The 16,510-nt window shown below is 42.1% G+C and overlaps 1 protein-coding gene across 1 annotated transcript; it reads right to left on the bottom strand.

Annotated features, from left to right (window-relative positions):
• Positions 1–4,208: 4,208 nt before the first annotated feature.
• On the bottom strand, positions 4,209–6,004 carry LOC115207122 (transmembrane protein 121-like). The gene has a single exon (XM_029774113.1). The coding sequence runs from the start codon at positions 5,912–5,914 to the stop codon at positions 4,883–4,885; it is 1,032 nt and encodes a 343-aa protein (XP_029629973.1). The 5' UTR covers positions 5,915–6,004; the 3' UTR covers positions 4,209–4,882.
• Between the last annotated feature and the right edge of the window lie 10,506 nt (positions 6,005–16,510).

Genomic DNA, 16,510 nt, shown 5'->3' with positions numbered 1-16,510 from the left:
CCGCCTTTGTGCAAGGAGGAGCAGGAGGAGCACTGCCAGAGCCCTGCAAAATGACCTCCAGCAGGCCACAAATGTGCATGTGTCTGTTCAAATGGTCAGAAACAGACTCCATGAGGGTGGTATGAGGGCCTGACGTCCACAGGTGGGGGTTATGCTTACAGCCCAACACCGTGCAGGACGTTTGGCATTTGCCAGAGAACACCAAGATTGGCAAATTCGCCACTGGCGCCCTGTGCTCTTCACAGATGAAAGCAGGTTCACACTGAGCACATGTGACAGACGTGACAGTCTGGAGACGCCGTGGAGAACGTTCTGCTGCCTGCAACATCCTCCAGCATGACCGGTTTGGCAGTGGGTCAGTCATGGTGTGGGGTGGCATTTCTTTGGGGGGCCGCACAGCCCTCCATGTGCTCGCCAGAGGTAGCCTGACTGCCATTAGGTACCGAGATGAGATCCTCAGACCCCTTGTGAGACCATATGCTGGTGCGGTTGGCCCTGGGTTCCTCCTAATGCAAGACAATGCTAGACCTCATGTGGCTGGAGTGTGTCAGCAGTTCCTGCAAGAGGAAGGCATTGATGCTATGGACTGGCCCGCCCGTTCCCCAGACCTGAATCCAATTGAGCACATCTGGGACATCATGTCTCGCTCCATCCACCAACGCCACGTTGCACCACAGACTGTCCAGGAGTTGGTGGATGCTTTAGTCCAGGTCTGGGAGGAGATCCCTCAGGAGACCATCCGCCACCTCATCAGGAGCATGCCCAGGCATTGTAGGGAGGTCATACAGGCACGTGGAGGCCACACACACTACTGAGCCTCATTTTGACTTGTTTTAAGGACATTACATCAAAGTTGGATCAGCCTGTAGTGTGGTTTTCCACTTTAATTTTGAGTGTGACTCCAAATCCAGACCTCCATGGGTTGATAAATTGGATTTCCATTGATTATTTTTGTGTAATTTTGTTGTCAGCACATTCAACTATGTAAAGAAAAAAGTATTTAATAAGATTATTTATTTCATTCAGATCTAGGATGTGTTATTTTAGTGTCCCCGTCCTCCATTCTCCCCCTCTCTATATTATCTTGTCATAATCACTGCAGCTAATAGCATAGCAAATACTACACTTTTACTTGATGATAATCAACACCAACAATCAATGTAATCTTGTATGTTTCTCTTATGCTTTAGGTACTTCACTACCCGGCAATATGTGGATGTGTGCACAGCGCTCATTCAAAAGTACCCCTCATTGAGACCAGACATCATTGTGCCTACCCAGACCATAATGTGCTGGCTGGTATGTTTTTCTCACATTGTTATTCCATCACATTTCCAGCAGTACAACAAGACTGTCTCTAATTACATGTATGCAACTGACTAGGTCTGCTCATTTGACCTCGGTCCCAATGATCCGTCATGACAATCCTTATGTACCCTTTACAGTATGCAGCCGTTCCCATTGTATTTATTCAATCTAGCTTCTTTATTACACCCCCTCCATTTTAAGGTCTCAATGTCACTGCGGCCATTTTGATCCTTCCCTATCTCCTCAAAGAAGATCCAAGTTGGCTTACAGTGTGTTAAGTTCCCATCACCTACCGTACCAATAGAGGGGAATCCCTCTAAGCCACATCCAACTCTTCCTGGACAGAGAGGAGCTACTCACTGAAGAGCAGGAGGACATCTCCATGGGATTGGGAGTGGCAATAGGGGTCCATTTCCTTTTTAACATTGAGTATGCAGCATCAGGGAGAAGCACTATGCTATGCATTCAGAAATGTGTTGTGGCAATTGATGAGAGAGTTAAATTACAAACAAATGTTGAATGGCAAACTTTTTGCTGTAGAGGAGACCAGAGCACAAAGTAACACGAGGTCAGTTGTATCAGCCAAATTACTAAAATTAGAAACCACTTATAAAGGTGTTATTTGATGTGCTAATGCTTTGTTAGTTTCTCTACATGATTGACCTGTGAAATATTCTCTACTGTATCTAAACATATAATTTGCATCAGTAAGATGGGGTCTTTGGTTAGTATAGTTGATGACAATAATTACTATTGCATTTTTAGTATAGGCTCCTATCTTGTTGTCGATACACATCAAATATGAACGTTCGTCAACGGTTGACATTGTACTTTATTTATTGATTGCATGTTTGGTTTTCTGTGACTTTCAAAGTCAATTAAATGTATGTGTGACTTTACAAGTGTGCTAATCAATGTTATTTTGTTATTATTATTGTTAATAGTACGATTGTTATTATTATTATTATTGTTGTTATTATTACCTAATATTCATAATATAATAAATGGGACATGGAAGATTCCTCAGGGAAAAGGTTCCTGGAAGCACCTTTTGGGGTGCAAACCTGATGATAGTGTTGGAGTTATGCGTGGCCACGGAGTCGTGGGTGAACAGGGAGTACAGGAGGGGGCTAAGCACACACCCCTGAGGGGCCCCGTGTTGAGTGTCAGTGTGGCAGAGGTGTTGTTGCCTACCCTCACCACCTGGGGTCAGCCTGTCAGTAAGTCCAGGATCCAGTTGCAGAAGGTGTTCAGTCCCAGGGTCCCGAGCTTGGTGACAAGCTTGGAGGGGACTACAGATAAAGACTCTTAATTCGATCACTCTGTTGTTGCTGAGAATTTTCCTGCATCGCAGAATTTACATAAATTAATGAACGCTGAGCTATAGTCAATGAACAGCATTCTCACATAAGTATTCCTCATAGGTATAGGATGTTTGACTGCAGTGATGTTTGCGTCTTTTGGACAAACATCAGTTTTTGCAGTGAAGTCATGAAGTCTTGCACTAAATACTTTAATTTCTTTGATGAGGATGAGTGGCATTTGTTATTTCAATTTTCTGCAGGTGATTTTGACCCAGGCGAGTGTGGCATGCTGTGCTGTGATGTAACGTGTGCAAACAAATACTGCATCTGTATTTGTGCATATATAATATACGTGTGTGAGTATGGGTCAGAATTTGACCTATCAGAGGACCTTAAGACCACTGCACTCTATATTAACTGCATTCCATAATTAAGTCTTATTAATGGTTGATGTTCTTTCAATGAATTCTATTTCACTTACCCATTCCTTATAGACAACCTCAGCAACAGACAGCTCCTAAAACATGAATAACTGCCCTGCAGCAGTGTACATTGTGTCCTTGATCATATTTAAATGAAGTTTATTGTATTTTATTATTTTCCCTTAGGGTCCAAAAAGTGAGGAATAAATTGTGAGATGGAATATTTTGTTTGAACATTGCCTGCATACTGTAATACTTACTCTATAAATAATGTGCTTTTAAGGGTTCAAAGCCTAACCGTAAACGAAGAGTGCTGATGTAAAGGCATTGTAAAACAATATCAGAGAACAATACAGAAGGAAATATAATGATCTAGCTAGCGACAGTTAAATAATCGTTAACTTATCTTCCTCATATTGCAGGTATCACAGTCATCATAAGATATTTGGTAGCCATGGATACCACACCAATTATGCAGCATGGTAAAACGGTAAACAGAATTTTGATATTGTGTATTAGTTACATTTCTCAAACATAGAGCTCATAATGTGAGTCGGAATTTATTCTCTACCAACACTGAATGCAGAGGCGTCATGTCCTTATTTTTTGAGGGAGCACTGATTGCCAAATTCAATGTCTTTGGGTTAATTATGCACTTGATATAGTTTTTCTTATGTATACTGAAATTGTACCTTTGAAAAAGGTCAACGCATCTTCCGAGGGTGAATGGAGGAAGTGAAGAGAACAGCCATGCCTCAATTATTTAAAAAAAATATGTAGTTTTCACAGGACAGAAGTTGTCTTGTGATTTCTCTGTCTGAACACGAATGTGTGTAGAATATCTCTCTTTGATAAAACGTCTTCTTTCAAAACAAATATCTGTCTTTGTAATCATACACGTACAGCTTACCTCTAAAGCTCAGCTTCATAAGCGCATGTCAAAACAAGTTAGCAGACATCTCTCATTTTCATATTCAATACATATTTGATAAAGGCCTATTTTTGAGTACACATATTCCAGTCGCATTAAAGTATTTTCTTCAATCTTATTTGGTTGACCACAGTGAACAGTAAGAAATTGTCTAAGAAAAAAGGCAACTTTTCTTAGCAAAATGATTGGAAAAGAAATGCTTTGAATTGCTCCTTTTTCTTTTAAGGCTCTTCAGTGTTACGCTTATCGCTTAATCGAATGCAATATACATAACAACCACAACCTGAACTCTTTCAATACAGGGCTCATTTATCAAAGACAAGTCATTCGATACAAATGGTTCACATTGACGCTCAAACAGCATTAGAACGAAAACAGTTTGGAAAGGAGGACCGGTCAGAGTGAAGGTACTCTACTGTTCATTGAACTGCCTCTTTACAATACTAAAATAAATAATAAACACAGCAATGATCAGGAGAGTGTGCGGAATATCTTTCATTTACTGTATCCAGCACCTCACATTAATATTTTTAGGTAGTTTTACAGGTGCACAAAGAGACAAAAATCCTCCCCAAATAAAAAGGTGCATCATACTTTGTTCTGCACAATATCTTATACAAGTATAAGTATCCCTTTAACCTTTCATTTTTGTTTTTTGTTCCTCATTAGATCATCATTATTGGGAGGGGCACATTCACTTAGTAATTTCCTCCCTGGTCCAAGGAAATGGTTGTGACCCTACTTGTCGTGACCCTACACTGCTTCCTTGTGCCAACTGTTCTGGTGACACTTTACTAAAACCCTGCAGGCATCATGCTTAATAACTTGTTATACGCATGAATGAGTATTTTATAATGTCCTATAATAAAGCTTATAATGTGTTATGTATCTTTATTACTTTCTCACCCAGACCTGTGTCACGTTTGCTCAACCTCTGTGTCACTCACACACACCATGTCTTCGGGAAACGTTGTGAAGTCTTGAATCACTACTTGGGGTGGCATGGGCATCGGCATGGGCACAGGCATAGTCACTTTTGGGCCGTGGACAATGCAATTCTTCTGCATCTCTACCCCAAGGGCGGGAGACGGGACCTCGCCGAGATGCCTCCGATACTGGACGAAACTGCATGTCTTGAGAACAATGGCGATCACATTTTTACCCATCAGTATCCCAGACACCCTGGAGTCCCTATAGAAAACCATGTTCCCACCTCGAATGAAGAGAGTGATAATGTTAATAGTCACCAGGCTGAGAATTGGATAGAGCATCATCTTATGGGGCACGATGTTCACACCTTGCATGCTGATCTCACTCAGCGACACGCACGGCAGCACCAGCAGCAGGATGTAGCAGTAGAAGAACATGAGTCCCTCCACCCATAGGGGGAGCCCTCTCCTCTGAGGCTCCCATAGGTTGGCCTGCACGTCCAGGACGTCGAGCAAGTCCACCACCACCCAGAAGAGTCGACACCGGATCTCCTCCTTCTTCTTCTGCGGCCGCACGTACTCCATGTGGTCGATGGCCACCAACGTGATGTAGACCACGGGCACGCAAATGGACAGAAGCAATGTCAGCGCTTTCCGTGCCACCCCGTCCACGCCGCCGCCGCCAGTCCAACCGTCCAAACTTCTCCCCTTTCCGTCCTCGGCCTTGTAGTTCTGGTAGACGAAGTACACCTTGATTTCCAGGACAAAGACGTAGAAGAACCATAGGATCATGGCGTAGCCACGCTTGGAGGTCCGCACCTCAGAACCCACCCACACAGCCACATAGCGTAGGACAATAAGGAAGCAGATGTCCCCCACGAGGACCATGATGCACACACCGATCTTCCTGGGCCCCTGGTTCTGCTCCACCAAGTAGGCGTCCATCAGTGCCATGCTGCCCATGATCAAGACGGCCGACAAGCAAACATGAAGCTTGTTGGCGGGTGGTGGTGGCACCATACTGACCAGGTGGTGAACGTCCAGGAAAAAAAGGGAAACCAAGATCCAAGACAAAAGTCGAAACAAAGGTCAAACAAAAATGAAGTTCCAAGAAAAAGATATAGGTCCAAGAAAAAAGAGTTAAGAAATAAAAAAATAAAAAAATAAATGAAAGTTGTGGGTCAAAGCAAAAACCTGGGTTCAAAGAGGGTTGGGTATTATAATAAATTTGTGGTAACTGTCTCTGTTCATCAGCTCATTTTAGTCCTGTTGGTTGAATCAGGTATATACCACCATTTGGTTCAGATAGTTGTATTCCCATCAGATGACTATTTGTACAAAGTCAGGTCCACTTGCATGACCTGCCATCAGTTCCCCCAAAATACCCTCATAAATATGAATAGTTATCCTTCAACCTCTATTCAGTACTCAGCAAGCAGGGAAACAGTCAAGCAGAGTACATTTGAAACTGCATTGCTGCCTAGGGATCCTAATAAAAATCGAAATATAATATTTTTAGCCCTAACTCTATAACTCTACACTCTAAACACAATGCCTCCACGTCATCGATTTGTAGTCCTTTAGTATCTGCAGTAACTGGGAATTGCTATTTTATTACTTTAATGTTCTTGTAATTCTGTCAGTGGTTGATATCATTTTAGATGTTGGACATTGTAGATAAGTTGCCGCATAAAAAATTCTCCCGGAGCTCTTCCGAGCAGTAACAAAAAGCGCAATGGATTCAGCAATGCACTTACACTTACGTCTCCAGTCATAATCAATCATAATGATTCGCAGCATTACATTTCCGGTTTGATGCCAATGTGGAATTGCCAACCCCAGCACTAATTCCATACAGTGGCATGGAGTGAAAAAACATGATGAATAGGGTTCATTATGTGAGTATTGGATATCCACTGCAACAAATTATAGGTTTCGTCTCCATTGTAATCCTCACACGTTCCCAACAATGTGATATTCCCAATACCTTGTGTTGACAAAAGGAAACGAACAACTGCGATTCCAACGTTCTCTTTCTGTTGACCCACAAAATCATCCCCCGTACACCCCTTTTGACTCATAGAAGGGAACAGGGACCTGTGTGTGCAACCTCAAAAAGAAAGGACCTAAAAAAGTTTATCTTTGAAGTTGAATCCCTGAAAAACAACAAGCCTCTTGTCCTTTTCAATAACAAGTGCTCTCACTTCAAAGATGCTCTCCCCTTGACGACCGAAAGCTCCTAATGCGGAGATTCAGGTGGAACAATAAAAAGAATGTGTCCCTTTGATCGACGATCCGGTCTAGGTGAGTGTCCTAGAATGTCCCACGGAGTGCGGTCAACCATCGAATGCCGGACATGCCCCACTGCCCATTGAGACACACAGCCATCAACGAAAAGCCCTTTTCACTCCTTTCTCATCTTCTTTCCCCCTCCGAAAAGGACTTGCGAATGGCCATCACATTGTCACAGCATTGTCAACTCTCCCAGTTTCAAATGTCCTTTAATGTCAAAATCTCTAAATATTTGCCCTCCTTGCTCCTACTTGAGGTGCTGTTTGTCTGTGCCTTCCCAAACTAGGTCTGATGGAATCTCTTTTCGCCCCTCTCTTGCTTCTCTTCCTTCCCCCACTCGTGTGTGCTCAGCCGTTGGATGTCGAAGAGGCATGCTCAGAAAGCCACAGCTGCAGGAGGAGAGAGAGAGCAAGGGAAGGAGAGACAGGGATGTAAGGGAGCGATGGTGATGGTCATGTGTGAGCTGCCTCCTGCCATCAAGTTCTCTTCTCTTTTTTCATCCCTTCTTTTCCACTCCTGGCCCATGCTCTTTAAATCCCTCTGCCCCTCTTCTTCAGAGTGACTGATCCCTGCTGTGAAGTCCACCCAACCCCTCAGATGTTGAGATCCTCCTTTTATCAGGGGAGGGCAAAGACGCTCGGGGGGGGGGGATTCAATGACATACAAATCGCATACACACTTCACTGAGACGAGTAACACACACACCCACACACACTCCAGTGTAATGAGTGATCCACACGTCCCCAGCGGCTCCGTGTGTGTGTGTGTGTGTGTGTGTGTGTGTGTGTGTGTGTGTGTGTGTGTGTGTGTGTGTGTGTGTGTGTGTGTGTGTGTGTGTGTGTGTGTGTGTGTGTGTGTGTGTGTGGTGTGTGTGCGCGCGCGCGCGCGAGAGGAGAAGGGGAAGGCTAAGCCTTGGCTGCTCTTTCAGAACCTTTGCACTGATTTCTTTAAGGGAACACTGAATCACAGTGGTGAGAGACGAGATACTCAGAGCACTTAATATACCACCATCCCTACAAAATGTGGGTGCAATTATACACAATTTATAACAATAGCGATAGGGGAGCATAGAAATAGAATCATCAATAACTTAGAAATAGAATCATGGAACATTAACATGACCATTGACTTAAATGAGGATGCCTGTTCCAGAAATCCTATTTCTATGGCTGATAATTCATGCCGACTCATTAGAAGCCATTACATGAACCTCAACATCACAATCTCTCCTTTTGGACAGACAGGCTATTTCATAATTGATGAAAGACTCCTCTTTTCCAGAATTAACAGAGGGATCGTCAAGCGTAAATAATAAATGGGCGAGAGGGAGGGCTAGCAGTGTGTGAAGGTGCTAGCTGCCTAGCCCTAGTGCTTCGCTAGGATAATTAAGCATGTAATAATAAATGGGCAAGAGGGAGGGCTAGCAGTGTGTGAAGGTGCTAGCTGCCTAGCCCCAGTGCTTCGCTAGGATAATTAAGCATGTAATAATAAATGGGCAAGAGGGAGGGCTAGCAGTGTGTGAAGGAGCTAGCTGCCTAGCCCCAGCGCATCGCTAGACTAATTAAGCATGTAGTAATAAATGGGGAAGGAGAGAGGGAGGGCTAGCGCCACACTAGGTCTTTGAGCCAGTGTGGGGGAGCGTTAGCCCCAGCGCTAGGCTACGCTAGGCTAATAAGGCATGTTTGATCGCTTGGCATAAATCCTAACATCAGACTGTTAAGACACCCCACAGGGGACAGGTTATGTGATGCATTACTCCCAAATATGAGCGCACAGGCGGGGGGCTTGAGCGGGGTTGGAGGGGGATGTCAGTAAAGCCACCGCACCGGCCATCCGTTTATTGGATCGCGTGTCATTGGCTCCAGCCACTTTCCCTGTCGTGAATGCTTATATTACACTCTCTAAACACCAGTGAAGCAGAGACAGCCTATCGTCCATACCCACTGTAGTGATGCGCTATCTGTATCTGAGTAGAAATGGAAAGTGTTTTCCACCAAGTAGATACATGTGTTAATTGTGCTTTGTAGCCTCTCTCTCTCTCTGCAGGGAAATCATTTAGTCTCTTTCTGCCTTAACTGTAGTTTCCTTTTTCTAAGAAATACTCCCTGAAACCAGGATTGGTGTTTCACTGAGGTGACCACTTATTTTTCATTAGTATACTCTTAATTGTATCTCTTAAATGTTTTAATGTGTTGTTTAATCTGTCAATTTGAATGTGCCATATCAATAAAATAATTTGAATTACTAATAAAAATAACACTTTGGTTCTATTACATGTTTTGTTATGACTTGTTTGGATATTCCTATGGTTTTTCTCACTAGCAACATCATCACAGCCGAAACCACTTCAAAATATGCAATTATGTACAATCAATCACAATGACACTGTGAAAGCTTTCAGCAAGAGCTAAAGTGCTTTCTGACTTACAATGTAATTATATTTTAACAGGGAAAATGGGACTAGGGGTATTAGAACATATCAAAAAGGAATAACAGCTTGTTTGTATTTCATTTCCAAGTGATTATAACGCCAGTGTCTTATGCCGTTGGTTATTGCTATGGAAACTCCAAGGAGTGGCTTCTCAATTCCAATTGTGTCTAACTTCCTTTAATTGCAACTGGCACCAGACCCTTTCTTCTATTCAATGCACAAAGTGCACAAAGTAGAGCTAACTCCATTACCGTAATGAAACAGGAGACGCAAATGCAAATTGTGAGGTTCTCAAATCATATTATCTCAAAGAGGCAATAAACTATGAGGGCGATATAACAGTTCCACAGCAGCCAACAACATGCATTACACATATGATTTCACCCTCCAATAAATTGGATGAAATAATGAGAAAAAAATGAGAAAAAATACCTTTGGTGGATTTTGGAGTCTTAATGACTGTTTGATACAAGGGTGGAATTTCTGTTGCTCGCATAATTGTATCAACAGAATTGAAGGTGTCAGTGAGCAATTTGGGCAACATTGCACTCAACACCATCCAAACACATTATCATCTGATACCTGATACAGCTCAAATTGCACATCATAAGTCTATGAATCATATCATCCCAGTGACAACTTTTGTGAGTAGGGGTAGAATTGGAACGTGTCCAACACGTACGAGGTATGGAAATCATTTTGACATGCAAAAATGTTAGTTTTTTTGTGACAATTACAGTACTCTAAGTGACTTTTCTCAATTCCACCTGTTTGTGAGCATTAGGTTGTCTTATTGGCTGGGCAAACACTGGAAACTCACAACAGAGTAGTCACCTGTACCTTGTGGAGATAAAGTACCTAAGAGTTCTAAAATGTCCACTGGGCCTAGCGATATTCTTAGCAACAGCTCGGCTACTACTTGGCGCTGACCTATTTCTTCCTTTACCGTGAAAAATTGGTCCTGCCAGCTGGAGAGCTGTTACTGGTGCCTCATTGCCCCTCCATGTGGCTTACTTTTAAAGGCCCTGCCTGCCTCCAACCAAAAGCCCATTTTCCAGCTGGTGCGAACCCGAGTCCCGTGCCACCAAGAGTAATGGCCATGGTCACGGTCGGTCAGAAACGCGTACCCTATCCATCTGCCGTGCTGTGGTCGTGGATGCGGATATAACATCTAACATCTATAAAATTGTGCTACATGTTTTCTGTGATAAATATTTGCATCTGCATGTGTTTGTATACATAAGAAGGATATATGTCCTGTCAAATGTGTATGGGTGGTATAATCCACACGTTATACCACGTGCCTAATTTGTTTATCTGGACTCGCATGAGCCACTCGGGGGCAAAGAAGGCACTCAGGAGCACAGAAGTAGAGAGCTGCAGCAGATACCCAGGCTGTGCCCCAAATGAAACCCTATTCCCTATGTAGGGCAGTACTTCTCACTAGGGCCAGTAGGGAAAAGGGTGCTATTTGAGACGCAACCCCAGTGAACCCCATGGAGAGAGGCCGTCCATTACTGACGATGGCCATTTATGTTTACGGGCACTTCAAGTCCCATCGTAAATTTCTCCCTTTGAAGATAATATTTTTTCCTTTCCGTAATCACCTGTGGGTTGTGTAAGTGTGGTGGAGGGGGGGGGGGGGGGTTCTTGGGAACATTGGTGTGTGTAACCACTATCGTTCATGTCACCTTTTTCTTCACAGAAAGAACACCGAAATAAAAATGATGTTTAATGTAGCCTGCTGTACTACAGTTAATTACCGCATTGGATAGTAAGTCACATTTGCTTGACTATAGGAAATGTACCCTTTACGTTTTATAAAAAATCCCTTTACATGTATGTTTTTGAACAGAAGAAATAGGCCTACCAGCACAATTTCTGAGGCACATGGAAGAGAAATTATCACAGTTTTTTTGTGTGCAAAGAACAGCATGACCAAGTTTTGCAAGCCCATTTTGGTAAACACTGACTTACCAGCAGGCAGGGTTTTTCGAAGGCTTTGTTTTTCTTAATTGACAGATTGGCTTGACTCACAAATGTGCATGTATTACTATGGGTCCATTGTTGGAACATACACATGTGAACAAGTCCATCTGTCGATGAGCATCAAACAGAATCGATGATACACAGCCACATACATGTACACATGTACCTGTGTATTACCAAACATTGTGTAGGTGTTTGTGTTGGCTGGTGCCAACAAGCCAATATTGCGATCCCATTATTATTTTGTTGTGATTAAGTGTAAAATATTCATATGGATTAAAGGTGTTCATTCAAACATTCAAAGTTACTACGCTACAGAAATCAACTTGCTCATTTGTAAATTGTACACTGAGTATATAAAACATTAAGAACACCTGCTCTTTCCATGACATAGACTGTCCGGGTGAATCCAGGTGAAAGTTATGATCCCTTATTAATGTCACTTATTGAATCCACTTCAATCAGTGTAGATGAAGGGGAGGAGCCAGGTTAAAGAAGGATTTGAGACAATTGAGCCATCAATTGTGTATGTGGCTTTGAACGGGGTATGCTAGTAGGTGCCAGGCGCACTGAATTTGTGTCAAGAACTGCAAAACTTTCACGCTCAACAGATTCCCCTGTGTATCAAGAATGGACATCCAGCCAGCTTGGCACAACTGTGACACAATTAGTCATCAGAATCTTCATTTTTTATTTTAAGGGCCACGTGAGTCAATAATCAGACCAAGATTCCCAGACACCAGAAATCTTACAAATGTATCATCTGACCCACAAATGTGTTATTTTTAGAAGTTTTAGATGGGATGGAAACATTAAAAAGTCATGAAAAAATGCTCTGGAAATGCAAACGGATGAATCAAATTAGCCCAATTTACTCCGCTATAGATATCCTCAGAAGCACACCCAAAACCAGGTCCAAATATTCTTATAGCGTAGTTCTTTCCCTAGTTTCCTTTCCAACTTGGACTAAATAGGTGCCAGCAGTGACGTGGAAACATGCGGTGCATCTAAAAACTGGCCTCCTCTCCTTTTTCTGTACTGACCTCAAAACACAGGATAGGTCAGAGTAATGTTGTGGTTGCCACCAGGAATGTGCTTTTGTCCTTCAAGCTATTTCACGTCAGCGCAGATGAAGGAAAGGAGAGGAAGCCACTTTAGACTATTGAGATTTACCCCTATATACAATCCTTTCCTCTCACCTATCAGCGGTCACAAGGGGACTTAAAAAAATATACATATATCATGTTTTCAATGGTTATACTGTTGTAATAGGACTTAGACTAGGAGTGTTTGTAATGTGTTCAGACATTTGATTGTGCTATTTAATGTCATTCATATAGGGGAAAACAGATATAGAACATGTTTTGCAAGCCTGGCATTGCATCTATTTTGCAAAAACAAAACTGAAACTGTATTGGTGCTTCTAATGCCTTAAGCTGTTTATGAATGTGTCTATGGTTTATATTCACAGTAGGGTGCCTGAAGCGTTACCTACGTATATGTTTCTCTCAGCATGGCTTCCTTTACATTGAATGTCCACTCTTATATCTTCAGCTTATATTTCATAGTGTGTGGGTGTTTATTTTGCAAAGAGGTAAGGTAGATGCACACAGACACACATGCATACACACATGCACATACTCACACACAAACACACACACATCCAAAATCCTCAGTATTCCACTCATGAGTGTAAAATTGCATCTGGCACCCAAAGGCATGTACACTGCGGACACACAGCTTCCCACAGTTCTTTGCATTTCACGCTGTCACATGATATAAAACTTGTTCACATTTTTCTGGCATTTTCTCTCCTTGTGTACTTGGCATGAGATGCTTACTCTTTCTCTACTGAAGGAGGTATCTGTTTTCTTCAACTCCAAATCAAATAGACTACAAGACTATAATCCTGGAGATAAACTTCACATAATTAAATTAAAGTTTAATTAAACACAACTGCCCAAACAATTCTCAAAGCCTTGTGGGATAACAAAAAAGTCTTATTAAGTTTAAAATTATCATCCGTTTTGGTAAAAAAACAATTTAATAGGAAATGTACCTAATTTAAGCAACATATAACAATTATTCATTGATTGGCTTCATGAATTAAATATAAGGGGGCTATTTATATTGTTAACTGAGTGTATATGTGAATTACTGATTATATAAATCTGTCTCATTAGGGCTCGAGGGACAGTGCCTGCATCAGCCTCCAGGCACATGCTTCCCGATGCTAACTAGTCCAAACTCTCAGCCATCCACTTGCCCTAGCTTACTTCAAAGCAGCGGGAGAGGAAAGAGGCCTATATTAGCATATATTTACATACCTACAGATGCACCCTAATTTGTGGCAGCTGTTGGATTAAATACTTCTCATTGGGAGAGATGCATGGGCGTAATTTCCGCTAGGGACTAGACCTGGGTTCAAATACTATTTGACATCTCTCAAATACTTTGAGCATTTTCCCTAGTCAGCCTGGAGTGTTAGATGGGTGGGGGTTGCAGCTTTGTGACTATTCTATTGGTCCATTAAGCCAGACAAGGTCAGTCATGCACATATAAAGTGTCACACCCTGAACTGTTTCACCTGTCTTGTGCTTGTCTAAACCCCCCACCAGGTGTCTCCCATTTCCCCCATTATCCCCTGTGTATTTACACCTTTGTTTTCTGTTTCTGTTGCCAGTGCGACTTGTTTTGTCAGGTCTTACCAGCATGTTTCCCATTTCGCCTGTTCTCAAGTTTTTGTTTTTTAGTCTACCCGGTTCTGACCATTCTGGCTACCCTGAACCTGCCTGCCTGCCATCCTGTACCTGCCTGACGAACCTCTGCCTGCCCTCGACCTGCCTTTTGCCTGCCCCTTTGTAATAATAAATATTCTGAGAATCGAACTATCCGCCTCCTGTGTCGGCATCTGATTCAAATCCTGAGACGTGATAATAAAGTATCTGAAATGACTTCAAATATTATTTAAATCCAGGTCTGCAAGGGACTAGGGACGCACACACATACATTTCGATGTTAAATGTTTCTCCCCAACACTTTTGTCTAGTGATGTCATAATTTATTGCCCAATTAGATGCTGTAGAAATGTATGAAATGAGCTTTGAATGGAAATTTGGCAAAAGAGATTTGAATAGCAATGGGGGAGGTCCCCCAAATCCTTTGTCTGATTTTGCTCCCCCACATTTTATATACAAGTTTTGTAGGAATGTTAATTTAAGGGCCTTTTAGAACACAATGAAAAAGGTTACATGGGTACGGAAGTCCTAGATCAGCCCTTCAAGCCGAACAGAGTAAAACAGAATGGGGCTTTTTGTCTTTTCATTCTAAAACACATGTAAGATGAATGTTATGTTTCAATTCCCTCTCTAACCCCCATCTGCTGAAAACACTGCAGAAGTCAAAGAGCTAATAGAACTCATTATAAACCCATGAATGTTCCAGTAACTCACACATTTTCTTTGCCCATAAGGCGATACCCCCTCTATTATTCCCGTCTTTGAGCTCGTAACTGTAAGTCAGCAATAAACCGAAAGAAGTTGTAACGGCTGTCGTATAGAGGGGACCAAGGCGCAGCGTGTTAAGTGCTCATAATGACGTTTATTTAAACTCAGAACACAAAAGAAAATAACAAAGAGAAAACAAACAGCTAACAGTTCTGTCAGGTACTGAAGTCTACACAGAACACAACTAAACAGAATACAACTGCCCACAAACACAATAGAAAAAAACCCAACTTAAATATGATCTCCAATTAGAGACAACGCGAACCAGCTGCCTCTAATTGGAGATCATCCCAAAAAACTTCAACATAGAAATAGAAAACTAGAACTAAACATAGAAATAAAGAACATAGAAAAACCACCCAAAACACCCCCTGTCACGCCCTGGCCTACTCTACTATAGAAAATGACATCTTACTAGGGTCAGGACGTGACAGAAGTGTGTAAAACCTGAAATTTTTTCACACAAAACAAATCGGTTACTTTCATTGTCTCGTCCCTTTTATCTGGGCTAAGAAATCAATTTCAATCTCCACCAAATGCAGGTGTCTTTAGCGGTAAACCGATTAGTGTTTGATGTTACAGTATCTATCCTTAGACCAATATACATCCCCTCTAGATTTTTGTCAAATGTGTGTGTGTGTGTGTGTGTGTGTGTGTGTGTGTGTGTGTGTGTGTGTGTGTGTGTGTGAGAGTAATGCTACAAGCACCGTGAGGATACAGTCTTTGGGGATTCGCTAACTCATGTGTTCCAGTTCATTATGTTACTGACACTATTTAAAGTCGTTGTAGGCCATAAACAGGTTTAAGTTACAAATTCTTCACAGATCCCAAATTATTTTGACAAGGAGTCAATAATAAAAAAAAAATGATGATCGCTTTACCTTTCAAAACAGTCTACTCCCATAAGACACAATAGTTGTCAGAATAAATAAAATCAAGATACAAGGATTTCAAATACAGTATAATCGTTTTGACGGGCACTTCTGGAACACGTATCAGGGACAAGGAAATATCAAACAATTTATACAAATGTCGGAAGACTGTAGACACAACACTCAATTACACAAAGTAAGACATTGCCCTGGACAATTCAGTCAGCTTTGACAACTTTAACCAGTCTGTTTATCTTTTATCTTATCCAAAATGGCCTCCTCCATCAACTCCTTGGCCTTCCGGTTGTCAAAAAGCTTTCTGTATGTACCAGGTCTTCCCCTTAGGAAGTGCTTTGGACTCTTATGTGAAAAAGTGTGTGTATATACAGTATGAGACTCTCAGCACAAAACCAGGTCAGAAGGACAGTTCCGGTGTTCTGGAGCCAGGCGGGTAATTGCCTCTCGGCTCCAAAAGATGGCATCCTTCTTCTTCACGCTTCAGTGAGTTTTGCCTGCCTACGCTTTT

The sequence above is a fragment of the Salmo trutta genome, chromosome 14 (genome assembly GCF_901001165.1).
Source record: "Salmo trutta chromosome 14, fSalTru1.1, whole genome shotgun sequence".
In the NCBI taxonomy this organism is placed as follows: domain Eukaryota; kingdom Metazoa; phylum Chordata; class Actinopteri; order Salmoniformes; family Salmonidae; genus Salmo; species Salmo trutta.
This window is presented reverse-complemented; position numbering and strand designations above follow the sequence as displayed.